An 18,148-nucleotide genomic window follows, 5' to 3' on the forward strand; every position below is an offset into this window, starting at 1 on the left:
TGTGTCTGGGCCCTTATGGGAAACATAACTTGCTATGGCAGACTTGGCTGCTGGTAGGTGAGAATTCCTCTGAATTGTTAACAAGGGATTTATGCCACACATTCCAAATGCAACTTGTCTACTATTTATAAGCGGCAGACGTCAAGCAATGGAGTTGGTCACAACTGTGAGAAGGCCACAGAAATCTGTAGTTCCTATTTAGGTGGTGTAATAGTTGATTACGAGTTTATTTAGTTTACACCAGATACACTGTAGTTTGTATTAGATCATATTCAACTTCAGTCTTATTTGGGCTTCGGTTATTCTTATGCAAACTGGTCACAGCCTTTGACAGGGCTTCCTTAACGCCGGTTGTCCACAAGGAGTTTAAACTTCTGCTTCAAATCTCCCCTTCTGCAGGTGACTGGTCTCCTCCAAATGCTTTCCCAACAGCAGTAAAGTGAATAGCGGGTGGTAAAAACCATGTGTCGCTTCAGTCTTCTGAAGTTGCCTGAAAGTTCCTCTTGAAGCAACTTCAGGCGACTTTGGAAGATCGAAGCAACACATGGGTTTTGCCACTATCGATTCACTTCATCGCCTGTAGGAAAACATTAGTCGTCGGCAGAAGAATAGATTTGTAGCAGGCAACTAATCTCCTGGTGGACCGTTGCCCTTAGCCCCCCATTAATGCTCATACAAGTAGTCAGCTGGGGGTGACATGATGACAGTAATGGAGAACTCTGGGCATAGCATTATCAGTTGGATCTCCCAAGTTTTTTTTCAATGCATTACAAAAAGATTAGCATCCAGATATGCCAGCCAATATGTTTCTGGGCTCTAAGAACATTCCTACTGGAAAATGGGCAGAAACGTGCTTAGCACAAAGCACAATATATGTGGGGCTGTATATTTAGAGTTGTAAGCTTTAAAGCAGCAGGCACATTTTAAATGAAGCCGTTGCCCTTTAAAGGATTATGGTAAATCTTCTGATGTTATTTAAAAGTATACCCCTCACTTCCAAGCCTAATTTCTTTTTGGGTGTACTTTTTCAATTCTTTATTTAGGTTTTGGATTTGTGTGCCATCATTGGATTTATTTTCCGTTTGCTGGCAGTGCATGTCAGATTTCTCTCTCATTTGGGTACAGATAATGTTACCTAAACTCTCATTTCATTAAATTCTGTGTCTGTCCAGAATATTGAATTAGGCTTAAATTTCTTTTTTTATATTTTTAGGGTGCGTTTAAAGTTGTTTTTTTATGGGTTCAGTTTTCAGGATTATTTCCCGAGTAATCGACCTTGTAGCTTCCAACAAAGTGCTCATTCACTTGGTAAATATCAGATCCACTTTTATGTTAAAAGGCCTTCCCTAAAAATAATCTTGTTACACCAAATAACACATTACGTTTGTCCACATATATTTATTACTCGTGTTCTTCAACACATTGTGACTCAAGGCTCAGTAAAGCTCAATTACAAGTTGCTTACATTTGTCACACTGGTGTTGTAATTCCAATCTATCAAGCTGGGTATGTTCACTTTGTACATATCACTGTTTTCGGCTGCATTTATTCATCATATTCATTATGACTCCATCCATTGAAGGATGCAGGTTAGACTGTTCGCCCTTAACTTAGAATTGCAACAGAACATTGAGGCTCATCTTCTCATATAAAGGCCTTGTTTAATATAAATATCACATATGGGATATGAGAGACATCGGTATTAGACCGGAACATTTATTGCTGCTGGAATATTGACATCAGTATTGCTCCCAGCTGATACCTTTGTTGCCTGCATGGTTAGTTTGGTCAGGATTTATGTGGGAGAATTTACAAAATGGTTTTGGTTGCTCATACCCTGATCAGTCCCATAATGTGGAGAGAAGGTTCTGTGCAAAACTTCATGATCTCTCTTCTTGAGAGAAGATAATCCATTTAAATGTTTATCTAGGTTTAATGAATGTAACTTTGATAGGTTGGTGAGAATGGTTTAGTCACTGGGGCACATGGTCCCAAATAATAAAACTGGTTACAATGATGATAGATAAGTAAATGGGGGAAGTAAATGGGGGAAGACCTGATTATAGTGAGATTTAAGATAAAGTCTTAGAAGGTTTAGGTTTGAGATGAAGGTTTAGTAGCTGTTAGATACACCTAAAACTACAGTACAGCTATAATGTGGATAAATAGTTCTGGGAAATAAACCTTTGTGGAAATGGATTAGACACTGGGGCACTTGGTCCTAAATAGAGAAGCTGGTTCCATGGTGGTAGACAAGACAGTGGATGGGGATGGAGACCTGATGGATGAGTTACAGTAAGATTTGAGAAGAAGGTTTAGTTGCTGTTAGGTACCACTGAAACTACATTGTGGGGTGTATGTAACAACAATGATAGCAGCCTGTACAAAACTCCCTGCCTGGTTTCCAAATTAGGAAAACCGCGAAGGATTCCTTATGATTGACGTGGCAATTGACCAATCAGCCCCGCCCCTGATGTCATGACCTGCCTTTGCAGCATCACAGAACCACCCCGATTCAACCGGGCCAAAAGGTGGCAACTCTAGTGCTCAGGGACCCTTAAAACCGGCCTGTCAATGAGGACACCGTGTCATGTATTCTGTATGAATATGTTTCAAAATTAGAAGGGTTTTGGATACAGCCCTCTTGTGGAATTCTGGGAATTGTAGTTCTGTACAGCTGAAAGTCTGAAAGAGTGACAAACCATCACTTCAAATTGCCCCTTTTAACCCTGCTTATATTTAACATTTCCTTTGATATCCCTTAAATATAAATAGGAATGCTGAGACAGCAAAAACAAAGCAAGTTTCAGGCAAGTGTTTGGCATGGTATAATAAACAGACAAAATGGCCGCCTGTGTCAGGCACTGTGATTGATGCAATGCTGATGAGGAATGCTATGTTTTAGCTGCCCTTGTTTAAACCTTTGTAAGCACATCTTCTACCTGGTTTTTTTGGAAGCCATCAGGATTTTACCACTTAATTCAGTAGTCATAATTTTTCTAATATTTGTTAACCAGCAGCGTCAGCATTTGATCCAATCATTATACAAGACGGCCTTTGTTTGCTTGCAAAGAGCCATTTACCTTTATGAAGTGCCGGGCTGTGCCCTCCATGCCATAAATCAATGTAACCTGAGTGCTGCAATGCCAGATATGATTTCTTGAGGTAAACTCAGCTGAAAGAACTGCCTTGAATGGGGTCCACGGGGGCTCAGAACAGTGGAACAGTGATTAATTGACTGTTTTGAGTTCACGCTGGCCCCTGTTGGAGCACACTGGAAAGCAATCACTTCAGACAAGATAGATTCTCAGTTGTCCCTGACGCCTGGGTGAGACAATGCTCTGCTAATGTTCTGTGGTGTCAATTCCGTCTCGTTCACAGCTGGCGGAGGAACTGCAGAGCAAGTCGCTGAACAGTGAGATCAGAGAGCTGCTGAAACTACTGTCAAAGCCAAATCTCAAGGTGAGGACATGTTACACCTGCACCATCCATGCACACACTCGCACAAAGTCTCCATTAATAGCCATCTAAAAGAAATTGACTTATTTATATGAGCCAACGTTTTTTTTTTTATGTACGTACCGTATGTTCTTTCAAGGGAAACGTCAATATATCACCTTTCCGCAACCTTTTTGGAAAGTCTATGGCTCATGGACAGTAACCCCATAATAATAATTCAGTGACCGGTTTCAACCTGTTTTTTGTAAAGTGTTTTATATAAACAGATTTGACATTCTGTTCCCTTGTTCATCTGCAAGAATTGGTTCACACAAGGTAAGGTTAGTGCAGCTGGTGCTGCTGCCGTGGGCACTGGAAGAAATCTCTGCCCTGCCCCAACATAGGACCTGATCATTCAAATAATTCTGTGGGTACAAGGGTCATGTTTATACGAGAATATTTGCCCAAGGTACAATCATTTACAAAAAATATAAATATATATTCCAGATATATATTTTTACACACTTATATACAGGTGTGGGACCTGTTATGCAGAATGCTCGGGACCTGAGGTTTTCCGGATAATGGATCTTTCCATAATTTGGATCTTCATACATTAAGTCTACTATGAAATCATGTAAACATTAATTAAACCCAATACACTGGTTTTGCTTCCTATAAGGATTAATTATATCTTAGTTAGTTAGGCTACTGTTTTATTATTACTGAGAAAAAAGGAATCATTCTTAAAATGTTGAATTATTTGGTTTCTGGATAACAGATCCCATGCCTGTGTGTGTGTGTGTATATGTATATATATATATATATGTATATATATATATATATATATATATATATATATATATATATATATATATATATATATATATACACATATACACACACAATATATTAAATGTATTAAAAATGTTTTAATATTTCTATATGTATAAATAATAACAAAACTATGGGGCAAATTTATTAATGGTCGAATTGAACATTTTTTTTTATGTTCAACTCTCAGATCGGACTAGGGAATGATCAAAACTCAATTTGAGTTGTTTTAAAAAAATTTGAATTAGATTTTCGAGATTTATCATACTCTGGCCTTTTGGATTCGAATTAGACTATTCACCACCTAAAACCTGCATAATTACTGTTTAAGTCAATGGGAGAGTTCCAGGGATCAATTTGGAGATGTTTGCAGCCTTCCCGACAATCAAAATATTTCCAGAGAAAAAAAACACAAAGAAATCCTTTTTTAAAAATGTTAATTATTTGATTAAAATGGAGTCTATAGGAGATGGCCTTCAGAGCGTTCTGGATAATGGGATCCCAGATAAACTATGCCATACCTATATTAAAAATGTCCTTGGCCACCTTGCAGGAGAGTTGATGGATTTCTAAAATTAGCACAGTAGGATGTCAACCTTTCAGCATCTAGCTGGACCTGACAGGGAACTGTTTTTTTTTTTTTTTTACTGCCTTTCATTTATAAAGCAGGGGCCAGAGAGGATCTCTTGGAAAATCCAGTAAAGATAATAATCCCTTTAAGCCTAGATTGATAACAGGTACCATATATTACTCATCACTGTGTAAATGATGAGTGTGATTTAAAAAAAAAAAAAGACATAACCCCATTATCAATGCTATATAGAGGAGTGGTTGTCTGACTTTTCCAGTTCAATCTCTCCTTGGAGGTCAGACATTTGGTCAGGGCCCCTTTAGTACATAATACGGTACATAATGCTCGGTACCAGGGGTTTTCCGAAAACAGATCTTTAATTTAGATTTTCATGCTTTTAGTCTGCTAGAAATGTAATCATTAAATAAACCCAATAGGTTGGTTTTGCTTCCAATAAGGATCAAGTACAAGGTACTGTTTTATTACAGAAACAATTTCTAAAAATTTAGATTATTTGGATATTTAAATCGGAGCTTTCTGGATAACCGGTTTCCACATAATGGATCCCATACTTGTAATATATATATATATATATATATATATATATATATATATATATAGATAGATAGATAGATAGATAGATAGATAGATAGATAGATAGATAGATAGATAGATAGATAGATAGATAGATAGATATAGATATATATAGATATATATAGATATATATAGATATAGCAAACCATTGGTGCATCAGCCATATAGTCATAGTTCCAAGAATTTTTATGGCAACAAATAAGTGTTCACCCTAATTAGGTTCAAAATGAGCCCCTTCTGCTACAGTTCCAGGTACCAGAGTTTGGAAACCACTTCTATAGAGTCAACAGTTTTACACACTGCTTGGCCTTCCTCAGTAAGGAAACCTTTTGCTGTGTCTACATCTTTGGACCCGACACATTATAACCCTCAATAGGCACAGACAGTGCTCAAAGGCTTACTTGCATTAACACTGTTATTGTTTTCTACTTGAGGAAATTCAATTTGCTCTATCACAGTCCAGCAGGTCTTGATTATAGATAGGAAGTAGGGATGCATTGAATCCAGGATTCAGTTCGGGATTTGTCCTTTTTCAGCAGGATCAGCCCAAATCCGAATCCTAATTTGCATATGTAATTTGGGGTCGGGGAGCGAAATCGCATTACTTTTTGTCACAAAAGTAAAAAATGTTTTTCCCTTCCCACCCCTAATTTGCATATGCTAATTAAGATTCAGCTTTGGTTCGGTATTTGGCCGAATCTTTTGCGAAGGATTCGAGGATTTGGCCAAATCCAAAATAGTGGATTTGTTACATCCCTTTATAGGAAGTAAAAAAAAAGGTTGAGAATAATCTTTTCAGGAGCAGTGTATATTTGGTGTAGGTAACAGTGTAGGTAATAGAGGCCACTCATAGTAGTTGATGGATTTTAGCCCCCCAGTAGGAACTCTATAGGGCAAGATTAGTGGGACTCAGTACCCATCCGGCCATTGAATGTACACCTCATGTAACATGGGCATAATAACTCAGTGAGTGTGTGTGTTTCTCCAGCTTAGCGTGAAATAAAAAACAATCTATCAATGCAGATACAGGATTTAAATTCCATTTAATGCGTCCATTCTCCTTTTGGCTTCTCTGACAGAGGAAAAATGGCTTTTGTTCCACTTAATTTTTCACACATGACACATCATCTGTCCGTAAAAAAACTGTATTTGTTAACTTTATAAAGTATTATCAATCACGTTGCTGACAGTTCCCCATACTGGCTGCTTTTTCTGACAATATCCTGAGCGCTTGTGACCCTTAGATAGAGCAGTGATGGATTTCTGGGAAATATCAGCACTAGGGGTTTCCAGTGTCTCTCAGTTAACCAGCAAGCAATGGCTGAGTGATGACAGGTGTATGGCTAGACCACATGAGGTTACTATTTAGATGGTCACCGGTAGCATTAAAGCTTTTGTAATTACATCCAGAGAGAGAGTCGTAGATTCCTGTACAGTAGAGAAAAAGATCATATAATTGTCCAGCTGTCAGACTGTGTAAAAAGCATCTGGAATCCGGACATAATGCATTTGTATATATGTTTCGCCTATCGAGTGCGGCTGCAATCTTATCTGCAGCTGGAAACATTTCTCCTGACACCACTTGGTGTTATCTGTAAAACAAGAAAAACATAAAGATATATCATCGGTTAGCTGATGTGAAGTTGTTTTTTCAGGGGTAACTAAGGTTAGAGACGACTCACATTAATGGGATTTGAAAGGGGAGCAGCACTCCTGTCCTTAAGTCTACAATACTCCAGCGCTGAACACTGAACAAGTTTATAGGTGACTATTTTAATCATTGAAATAATGGTCATAGTCATAGATGTCCAAATGGATTTCTTATTTTCAGGGATGGAGTTGCCCTTAACCATAGCAGCCGCAGTAAAATATATTCAAATTTATTTGGTGCTGTTACTTGATTCTATTCTACTAGTCTTTTAGGTTGAATCCTTCGTAGGATTTTGCCAAATCCAAAAATGGGTGGCTTCTCTATGTACTTTAGGCCTAGACAGATTATCACCCTAATTTTGTAATAGCAGAATCCTTAAATGGAATGAGCTCTGCTGCAGTTTCATCTCCAACATCATACAAAAGCTTGAAGTGCAATAACCATCTTAAGCGTGAGGACTGACACAATAAACAGTGTGTATATATAATTGGTAATTAAAGTGATTTAACACATCCATCGAGTACAACTTTTTAATTTAAATGAAACCTGCCTAACTACTAGCTGATCCAAAGGAAGGCAAAAACCCCATCTGGAACCACTCCAGTTAGCCTCAAAGGGGAAAAAATGTCTTCCTAACTCCAAGAGGCCAACGGAACAGTCCATGGATAAACTTTGTTAATTTCAGAAAACCCTCTATTTTCTCACTTGCTAAAAAGCCATCCTACCCCTTTTAGGCTAGGACCTCGTGTAGCGGATCTTGTCCTGCGGAGAAACGCAAGTCGAGAATCCTCTCCTCCGCTGCTGGCATCTGAATACATTGCCTCGCTCAGGACGCAGAACATTTTGCTGTGAAATGCAAAATCTTGCGTTTCTGTGCCAAAATCAGCCATGTCTGTCTGCATCCGAGGCAATGTATTCAGGTGGCAGCAGCAGCAGATTCTTGACCTGTGTTTCTCCATAGGTCGAGATCCGCTACACGTGGCCCTAGCCGTAAGCCCCTCTAATTTATCTGCCAGTTTTGGGAGAGAATTCCACAACTTCACAGCTGTCACTGTAAAAAAAAACATTTTTGAATATTATGAGGGGACCTCCTTTGTTCTAATCTGAATGGATTCCACCATGTCTTCTGGAAGGACCTACCTACACCAGAGAGTTTGTTATATCTCTATCATAGAGATATGACCAGACTTTCTTATTAACTGAGACTTTGCATAGCCTTTATTAGCTTAGATACCCTTTTGGACTCTCTCTAATTCAATAATATTTAGTTTGAGCATTGGAAAGCAAAACTGCTTGATTTTTTCTGATGACCCCTACGCTTAGGTTCTCAACAGCAGCCCAGGTCACAAAAGAGAGCATTAAAAATGGTGTGTTTCTGTGGACAACTTGGATTATTACTTTTATAGGGCTGCTGTACATGTGCTAGTAGAGTAAGGTCAATATATACAGTATAGTGAATAAAGTACCCCCTCTTGTAAAATATAAGGATATTATTAGTTACCGAGGAGTTTCATGACCATATAAAAACACGAGGTCGAAGGCCGAGTGTTTTTATACAGGTCATGGAACTCCGAGGTAACTTCTAATATCCTCATATTTTACAACTGGGGGTACTTTATTTATTATAATACACAAATTTTAGTGAGTCATGTGACAGAAATGACATCACTACTCACCGTTTATAACTGATGACATCACTACTCACCGTTTATAAGGATATAATTTACAGGATATTCATGGCTTTTGTGTCTTATAAATTATATACCGCATTTCTATCCATATTGAATTTTAGGCTTTAGCCGTTGGAGATGCACAATGCACTGTTCAACTCCCTTAGGCCCACCGATTCCACATTCATAAAAATTAAGTCATAAAATTGGATTGGCCTTTTAGTGCGTTAGGAAAACTGTATTTGTTTTTGTGTATCGGGTTTACAAATAATATCTCTGCTTTATCCCATAGACCTTCTGACCTGCTCTTGTTGAGTCAGTATGGAAAACAATATGTTTCGGAGCCAAATGAAACTCGAGTATATTCTGTTTATTTTATTTATTTATTTATTTGATATACTCGGTTTATAATGTGCTGAATCCGTGCTTCTAAATGACATTTTCTGGGCTTTATGAACTGCTCTGGGGTAAAGTGCTAAGCAGCAGTGGTTCCGCTGAATTTCCTTCAGAAAACAATAAAAAATGAAACTTTAGTGTCTTTAATAGTCAGTGTTTCTCACTGTTATTAAAATGTCATGGATTTTAAACTATCTGGTTGCATATAAAGAATCGGCAAAGGAAGGAAGCCATTCTGTTAATGTCTTTTACTTGTCTACAGTAATGGATTAGGGTGGACAGAAAATGACCACATGTATCCACCATCAGTACTGTGTTGGTGTAGCCATGATGTGGTCTGTACATTTTTACCAGTTTTGACCTCAGCTGTTGACTTGATTTCAATTTCAGACTGGGATGGGACCCATTATCCAGAAAGCTCCAAATTACAGGACAGCTGTCTTCCAAAGATTCCATTTCATCCAAATAATCCAAATTTTAAAAAATGGTTTCCTTTTTTCTATGTAATAATAAAACAGTACCTTGTACTTGACCCTAATTAATATATAATTGGAGGCAAACACCAGTCTATTGGGTTTATTTAATGTTTACATGCTTTTCTAATAGACTTAAAAGTATGAAGATCCAAATTACGGAAAGATCCGTTATCCAGAAAATGCCAGGTCTCGAGCATTCTGAATAACTGGTCCCATACCTGTACTAGAGGCCAACCTCAGGGTGACTCTCCAAGCCAATTTTTTCTCCTCGCCCAACCTCTCTGTTATCCTTATCTCTACATGTCATTTATATTTCCATATATTTCTTTTGGTTGTTCCCATATAAATATAGAGAAGGGCCATTAAACAGGTCAAATGGTTAGGAACAGGAGGGTCCACTGTCAGTTGGGACCACCAAGAGTTTTCCTGGCATCCCACTGAGCCAGTCCAACACTGCCAGATGCACATTTTGCACTGCATCTTAAACAGCTCAAGGACCTGAACCTGGTGGACCTTTTAGTTTAATAATGACAGAAGACCTACATATTGGGCAACCTAAAGATATATATATATATATTTTAAACATGTTGTATTTCTACAAGTTGAATTCACTCGAGTGGCTAACATTTCATATTTTTATAATCTTATGAAAGCCCCTAATCTTCAGGCCCTCTCAGATGATCAATGGTCTTATTGTCTTTGGGCCCCTATTTATGTCTACACATAGTTGATTAAATACATCTTTTTCCAACCAAACAGAACTCTGTGCATATGTGGTGGGAATAATGTAAAATATAAAGTGTGATGAATTAACACGTTCCAGAACAGCTACAGATTACAAATTGAATGTCCAGTACATTGCTGGTACATTTTATACTTTACCAGCTAGGCCAGTGGCAACCCTACTAATGCCCTGCCTTCAGTAGATATATGGTGTCATCTGCTAATGTAAAACTCCATGGTCCACATCATTGTAATTCTTCTTGTGGCCAAATTTACAATTTCTGCATGTTGGTTGGGTACATCTTCTCTGGTGTCTCATTTTAAGTTTACTTTCTCAGGAGCTGGGAAATTACCTATTATGGCCACAAGCAGTTAACACTGAAATTGTAACATACTAATTGAATTGAAATCAGAGAGAGCTTTTACTTCCTTTACATGGCAGCCCTTGGGAACAACCATATTAGCATCATGTCTCTCTAATTATGGTGTCCAGCCATATCTACAGATTCACATCAGATAAGAATCATAGAGGCATTCTGACCAAATGTTGGACGTTCTTAATTCTTATGAGCTATTAGGGCGTCCTGATCAAATGTTCATTCTCAAAGGTGCTGAAAAAAAAAGGTTTGAAAACCTACCCCAATTTCATAAAATAGCCCCACCTTACATTGCTGGAGGATTTAAGATGTGGCCCACCAGACTATCCTTACTCTGTCAGTACTTGATCATTGCAATGTTAAAAATGCCTTGTGTTGTAGCCCTTAAAACTGAGTAGCATAACTTTGTCGTAGGAAATGGACACTACAACCCTCTCCCCCAGCATCACATCACCCAGGTTGAACTCTGACATATGGTATTCGCAAAGTTAAAAATACGTTTTTAATGATATAATGGTTCTATTAAGGAAAGAGTGACTAATTGAATGTATTAGCCTGATTAGATAATCACCTTCCTATTGGGACGCATTCCATCGGCAGCATGAGCATCATCAGCAAGCAATTTTCTCCTGCTGGTTCATTTTCTTAGTGTTCAATGGGAAGTTCCATTACGTGGACTCATTTTGGCACACAATGGAAAGCGTCTCATGTAACAGGGAAAAGATGGATGAGCCCCTATTATTTAATTGCTACTATAAAAAGGATTTCAAATGAATGATTGTGACACAGAATTTATAGCAACAACTCTAAATATAGCTTCTTCTCAATGACTAAATATAGGTCTATAGTATCTTAAGGCTGTGCTAGATGAGAATTATATGCAGCAGCCTCCTGCCACGTGTTCTAATCCCACATAGGATTTTGCTGGTAACATAGAGCAGGGGGTTTATTTTTCTCACTTGGAATGCTAGCTCTGTGGAGTCCTGTTGCATATTTATTCCAAGACTTATTCCAGATTTTGCACTGTGTAGCACAGGTAATATTCTCCAGAAAGCAGTTTTTCCCAATATGTAATATACTCACTCCGACCAGGGAATTTGCCAAACACCAATCAGATGCAAAGAAAACAGGACAAGACACTTGAGAACATAGTAACACTCATCTAGCAATGCACTATAGGCTGTTAGACTTATTAGTGCTACATGTGTGTGATAAGTGTACGTGTATTTATACATCACAGTGCTACGCAATATGTTGGCGCTATATAAATACATGTTAATAATAATAATAATAATTATGTACAAATACATAGACACAAAACAGTGTTGAAAGTTACATTTGATGTGTTTTCAGGCTCTTCTCTCGGTGCATGACACAGTAGCACAGAAGAGCTATGATCCTGTGCTTCCTCCCATGCCTGATGACATTGATGATGATGAAGACTCTGTGAAAATCATCCGCCTGGTAAAGAACAGAGAGCCACTGGTGAGATAATAAGCAATTATGCCATTTGAAAAGCATTTTTTTTTCCAAATAAAGTCTGCTTGTAATGCTACAGTTGGAATTCCCAGTGCTATTTTAAAGCATAGTGTAAGAGTCCCATTTCTTCGCTCCTTCATTTCCAGGGGAAATACTCTCATTTATACAAATTTAGTTGGCCAATTTTCACCTTACTGCCCAAACCATATACAGGCAGTGCATATATTCCTATGTGAATGTTTCTGCATTAAAGGGATACTGTCATGGGAAAAAAAATTTTTTTCAAAATGAATCAGTTAATAGTGGTGTTTCAGCAGAATTCTGCACTGAAATCCATTTCTCAAAAGAGAAAACAGATTTTTTTATATTCAGTTTTGAAATCTGACATGGGGCTAGATATTTTGTCAATTTCCCAGCTGCCCCTGGTCATGTGACTTGTGCCTGCACTTTAGGAGAGAAATGCTTTCTGGCAGGCTGCTGTTTTTCCTTCTCAATGTAACTGAATGTGTCTCAGTGAGACATGGGTTTTTACTATTGAGTGCTGTTCTTAGATCTACCAGGCAGCTGTTATCTTGTGTTAGGGAGCTGTTATCTGGTTACCTTTTCATTGTTCTTTTGTTTGGCTGCTGGGGGGGAAAGGGAGGGGGGCGATATCACTCCAACTTGCAGTACAGCAGTAAAGAGTGATTGAAGTTTATCAGATCACAGGTCACATGACTTGGGGCAGCTGGGAAATTAACAATATGTCTAGCCCCATGTCAGATTTCAAAATTGAATATAAAAAAATCTGTTTGCTATTTTGAGAAATGAATTTCAGTGCAGAATTCTGCTGGAGCAGCACTATTAACTGATTCATTTTCAAAAAAAATTTTTTCCCATGACAGTATCCCTTTAACTATTTGCCTATTTAATAGGGAAGCACCGAATCTGCTTTTTCTTTTCTTTCTTTTTAAGGATTTGGCCACATACTAAATTTACAAAGACTTTGGCCCAAATACTTAATCTTTCACAAAGGCTTTGACCAAATCCCAAATTGATTCCAAACCCTACAAATTAGAGCAATGAAAGAAAAAGAAATTTGCAATTTTCCTAATAGCGTGGCCCAATTGTTAACACTGCTGCCTGGCACATCTGTAAGGAATCTGTATGTTCTCTCTCTGTGGGTTTTCTCCAGGTACTCCTATCCCCTCTCCGCTCCAAAATCACACACGCAGGTTAATTGGATCCTGTGATAGGGACTTAGATTGTAATCTCTGTAAAGTGCTTTGGAAAAAAAAAAAAAAGCCGTTAACTTAGCTCCTCAAGGGAACAGTTCTTGATCAGAGGTAAATGTATAACCTGATAAGAATTTAAAAAAATACCCAAAACATCTTGAATTTTGCTGGAATATCAATAACATTCTGTATGTTTTTATCATGATTTAGTTAAAAAAAAAGTATGAAAGAAGCTGTCCATGCCCTCTTTGTAACCGATTAAATGACATGATTTATAATGGTAATTATAAAAGCTTTGAGGATACCTACGGAGTGTAGTAGGAGTATTGTGCTAAAATATCCCTCAGTGGAGTCTGTTCTACTTTGAATAATCATCAGTGGAAAGATGATAGTTGCAGTGGGATATCTGGAAAATATGCAGTGCAAAACCAAGGCTGTGCCTTACAAACATATAGCAATGCAATGACTGGTGGGGGGTTTATTTTCTTCCTCCCTCGACATGTTTGGTGTAGAGAAGAACTGCAGCGTGTCCTGCTGCGAAGGTGTTAAAGAAATAACGGTTGGTTAATAGCTGTTCTGTATATTTTTCTTATTGCCCAGCAAATATCCTGGAAATCTTATACGTGTTATGTAGAATATTTGTTTTTGTCAGGAGGAAGTGAGAAGAGATGTCTGCAAAGTCACTTTTTGAGAGCTGTAATGTTGTGCACAGATGAAAAAAATGCAGAGCTTCTGTGATTCACACAGTGAGAGCCTGTCTCTAGATAGACATCTCTGGCGGAACTAAGGCGTCCGACACCAAAAAAGGGGAGCTTTGGTATTTAAGGAGTTTAGCAAGCTCCGGGGTGTAGTTAAATGTTGTTCACACGCAAAGTGTGTTTCTGTATTTAAAAAGGTTATATAATTTTTTTTACCCAATGTGTACATCCAGTTCAGTATCACTGTAGCAAATCCTAAACCTGAATTATGGTTTGCAGCCATTTAAAAAAAAAAATAACATATTAGGTCAGACCTTAATTGAAAGGTGAAAGATGTGACTTACGTCATAGAACTGGTGTCTCAATATATTCTTCACTTCCCCTGTAATACAAATGATGGGATTGGATAAGGCTTAAATACGGCAATTCCTGTGCAACATATTAACCTGTAAATCAGGGGTTCCCAACCTTTTTTTTAACCAGTGAACCACATTTAAATATAAAAAAGTTGGGGAGCAACACAAGGTTGAAAAAAGTTCCTGGGGTGCCCAATAAGGGCTGTGATTGGCTATTTAGTAGACTGTGGACTGGCAGCCTACAGGAGGCTCTGTTTGGCAGTAAATCTGGTCTTTATGTCACAAAAATTTCCAAGCCAGAAATCCAAAAATGAGCACCTGCTTTGAGGCCACTGGGAGCAACTTTAAAAGGCCTTGGTGAGCAACTTATTGCTTGTGGGAGATCATAAAATAAACTAAAGTCTGTTCCATCTGAAGAACAGTTAGCAGAACAGTACCATATCCATAAACCTCCCTGGCAACTTTAATAAATACATTTCCAAATGGAAGTTCTGCTCTTTTAGCGATTCTTCCCCGTCACCTTTTTCCAGTTGCTGGATGTCGGCACAAAGGGACTATCAGGTCTACTGCCTGCAAGCTTAGAAGCACACAGGGCTAAGGGCAATGCTGTCCAACTAGTGGGTAAGCCAATTATCTGATATGATGGTATAGAAAGGCACATTCTATTATTAAGCGTAATTGTAGCACATTCTAATTAGGATGTTATTTAGCTAATATATTTGTGTCTTTTTATTCTAGGGTGCTACTATTAAAAAAGATGAGAAGACTGGTGCAATCATTGTTGCCAGAATAATGAGAGGTGGAGCTGCAGACAGAAGTGGTAAATTTGTTTTTTTTACTGAAGAATTAAAGGGTTGGTCTCCTAAAAGGAGGGTATGGGTGGTATGCACGGTTTGCATAGGTTCTTTTAGAGGTATGGATATTTATATAAATGGGTTGAAGGTTTGTAAAGGTATTGATATTTATTATAGAAGGATGCACATGTCACTTTGGTATAATTCTGCACATATGATAAAGAGGTGTGTGTTAGTGAAATACATTTATCACTGGATATATACGGGCTAGTATAGATAAAAAGTACATTATTAGTAAATGCACATGTATTTGTCATATTTGGTGACATTGAGTAAAATTCAGGTTGGAATGAGGTAGGATTGAAAAATGAATCACTAGTGAAAGGCACGTGTAAGGTTTATGTCACTTAGTTATAGTAAAGTGAAAGGAGGGAGAGTGGTTTTAGAAAATGTATTCCATACGTCTGAAAGGAAATGCTATAGCAGAACATACTACATATTTTTCCCTTTTTTTAAAAAGTTTGTGAAGGTTTTTATCTTTGTAATTTTAAATATATTGTCCAGTTTCTTATTCAAACCAATGCAAGGTTGCTAGGGTAATTTGGCCCCTAGCAACCAGATTGCTGACTGAATAAAAATAAATAACTCAAAAACCTTAAATAATAAAAAATTAAAACTGATTGCAAATTGTCTCAGAATATCACGCTCTACATCATATTAAGGGGCAGATTTATCAAAGTCGAGCTGAAGTTTCGAAGTGAAAAACTCGTGCTATTTTTTGTGTACTTCGACTAGGGGATAGTCATGCTTCAATTCGAAAATTCGAAGGTCAAATTTTTTTTGAAGTACTGTCTCTTTAAACCTTCGACTTCGACCATTCACCACCTAAAAGCTGCCGAAGTGCTGTTTTAGCCTATGGGGGACCTCCTAGAATCCCCAAATTGGGGGAGTTTGGGAGATCGAAGGCCGAAGTTAAAAAAAACTTTGAATCGATGTAGCGATACTTCGAATCGTTCGATTCGAAGTAGGCCCAAGTCGACCCCAAAAAACTTCGACCACCATTCGGTTGGTCTTTTTGAATTTGAAGTTTTTTGAACTTTGACCTTTGCTAAAAGTCAACTCAAAGGTGAACAACCCCTTTAAATTATCTTTTAGTGTGATGTAGCTGGTGATATGCAGTTGTTAGTGTTTTTCTACCTGGTTGTTGGGTTCACTGACTCCAGAAAGCAGATTAATCCTGCAACTAGTTATTGTTATTATTTTTATAATTTCTTATGCATGCCCCCTCATTCCTCTGTTCATTTCAGTCACTGACTTGCTGCGGAGCTTAGAGGAACCCTGGCAACCTGATAACCATTCAAATTCCTAATTGGAGAGCTGAAAAAGAAAAAACTGTTAATTATTTAGCAAAAAGCAAATACACAACAAAGCACAGGACCAAGAACTGTTTGATCTGTGCCATTTTACCCACCGTATATGGGAAACCATCACATAAGATCCCGGCAGTATTCACGTCAGATCACGGGATCTTGTGGCCACTTGAATCTGAACCGCTCCAGCTGAATTGTATATAATGTAATTAAACATGTTTGCAAGTGGCCCACTGTTTGTTTTGTTTCACCAGGACTAATCCATGTTGGGGATGAACTGAGGGAAGTCAATGGCATAAGTGTGGAGGATAAGAAACCAGAAGAAATCATACATATTTTGGTAAAATGTTGCATTTTTACATTTCCCGAAGTCGGTGTAATGAGTTTCAAAGAGAGCGATAGGTAACCACTAGATTGGCAGACACATGTCTTAGGGCTTCTTTTCATGTGTTGGATTGATACAGTTCTATAATAAACTGCAGTTTGACATTAGATCGCTCTTGTGATTACATATTGTTTAAATGTTGTCTAAGCAAAGCTACATCTGATCTAAAGGTGACCATACCCAAGCCGATCTCCTACGCTCTAAAAAAAAAATGTTTGAAACAACAGGTAAAGGAACATTGGCTCCCCTTCACTTCCCCTTTGCCAGTACACTAGCCAACATGGCACATCGGCAGATTCAATTTCTAAATCTGTCACTAATATTGTTTTGTACAATTTTACGCTTGTAGAGTGAATGTTTTGAATAAATACATTAATAGTATTTTTGTTTTCCATTTTTTTGACTTCTAATAATTACCAAATTAATGTTCAAAAGGGCAGAAGTCATAAAATTGCCTTTATTATGTGGATCAAATGGTGTGCCAGTAACTGACTCATGCATGCTTATATTTTTTAAAACATGCAGTTTTCTCCTCCCAATATTGCAGGCCCAGTCCCAAGGTGCGATTACATTTAAAATCATACCTAGTATCAAAGAGGAGCCACCAAACAATGATGGAAAGGTAAGTGCTTCCCCTGGGTATTCACTGTTGGAATATGGGTATATTGTATTGCATGTTGTATTGTGTTGTTCTGTGTGTCTGAGTGGGAGTGTGTGCTTATGCTTAATTGAGTTGTTCACGTTTGAGTTAACATTTAGTATGATGTAGAGTGATATTTTGAGACATTTTGCATTTGGTTTTAATTTTTAATTATTTGTGTTTTTTTAGTTATTTAGCAGCTCTCCAGTTTGCAATTTCAGCAATCTGGTTTCTAAGGTCCAAATTACTCTAGCAACCATGCATTGATTTCATTAAGACATATGAATAGGAGAGGACTTGAATAGAAAGATACGTAATAAAAAGTAGCAATAACAATACATTTGTAGCCTTACAGAGCATTTGTTTTTTAGATGGGGTCACTGGCCCCTATTAAACAGGAAAGAGTCAAAAGAAGAAGGCCAATAATTAAAAAAAATATCTAAAAAATAAATAATGAAGACCAATTGAAAAGTTGCCATTTA

General features: G+C 37.7%; 1 protein-coding gene across 5 annotated transcripts in view; it reads left to right on the forward strand.

The window, feature by feature from the left end:
* Positions 1-18,148, forward strand: part of LOC108718775 (MAGUK p55 subfamily member 7) — a 215,484-nt gene that overhangs the window by 135,709 nt on the left and 61,627 nt on the right. For all 5 annotated transcript variants that reach the window (XM_041565831.1, XM_041565832.1, XM_041565833.1 and 2 more), the window contains exons 7-11: positions 3,382-3,462; positions 12,084-12,215; positions 15,216-15,297; positions 16,896-16,981; positions 17,574-17,648. In XM_041565831.1, the coding sequence (XP_041421765.1) occupies positions 3,382-3,462; positions 12,084-12,215; positions 15,216-15,297; positions 16,896-16,981; positions 17,574-17,648 (456 nt within the window). The remainder of the gene's footprint in view (positions 1-3,381; positions 3,463-12,083; positions 12,216-15,215; positions 15,298-16,895; positions 16,982-17,573; positions 17,649-18,148) is intronic.

This window comes from Xenopus laevis, chromosome 6L (genome assembly GCF_017654675.1).
Source record: "Xenopus laevis strain J_2021 chromosome 6L, Xenopus_laevis_v10.1, whole genome shotgun sequence".
Lineage (NCBI taxonomy): Eukaryota > Metazoa > Chordata > Amphibia > Anura > Pipidae > Xenopus > Xenopus laevis.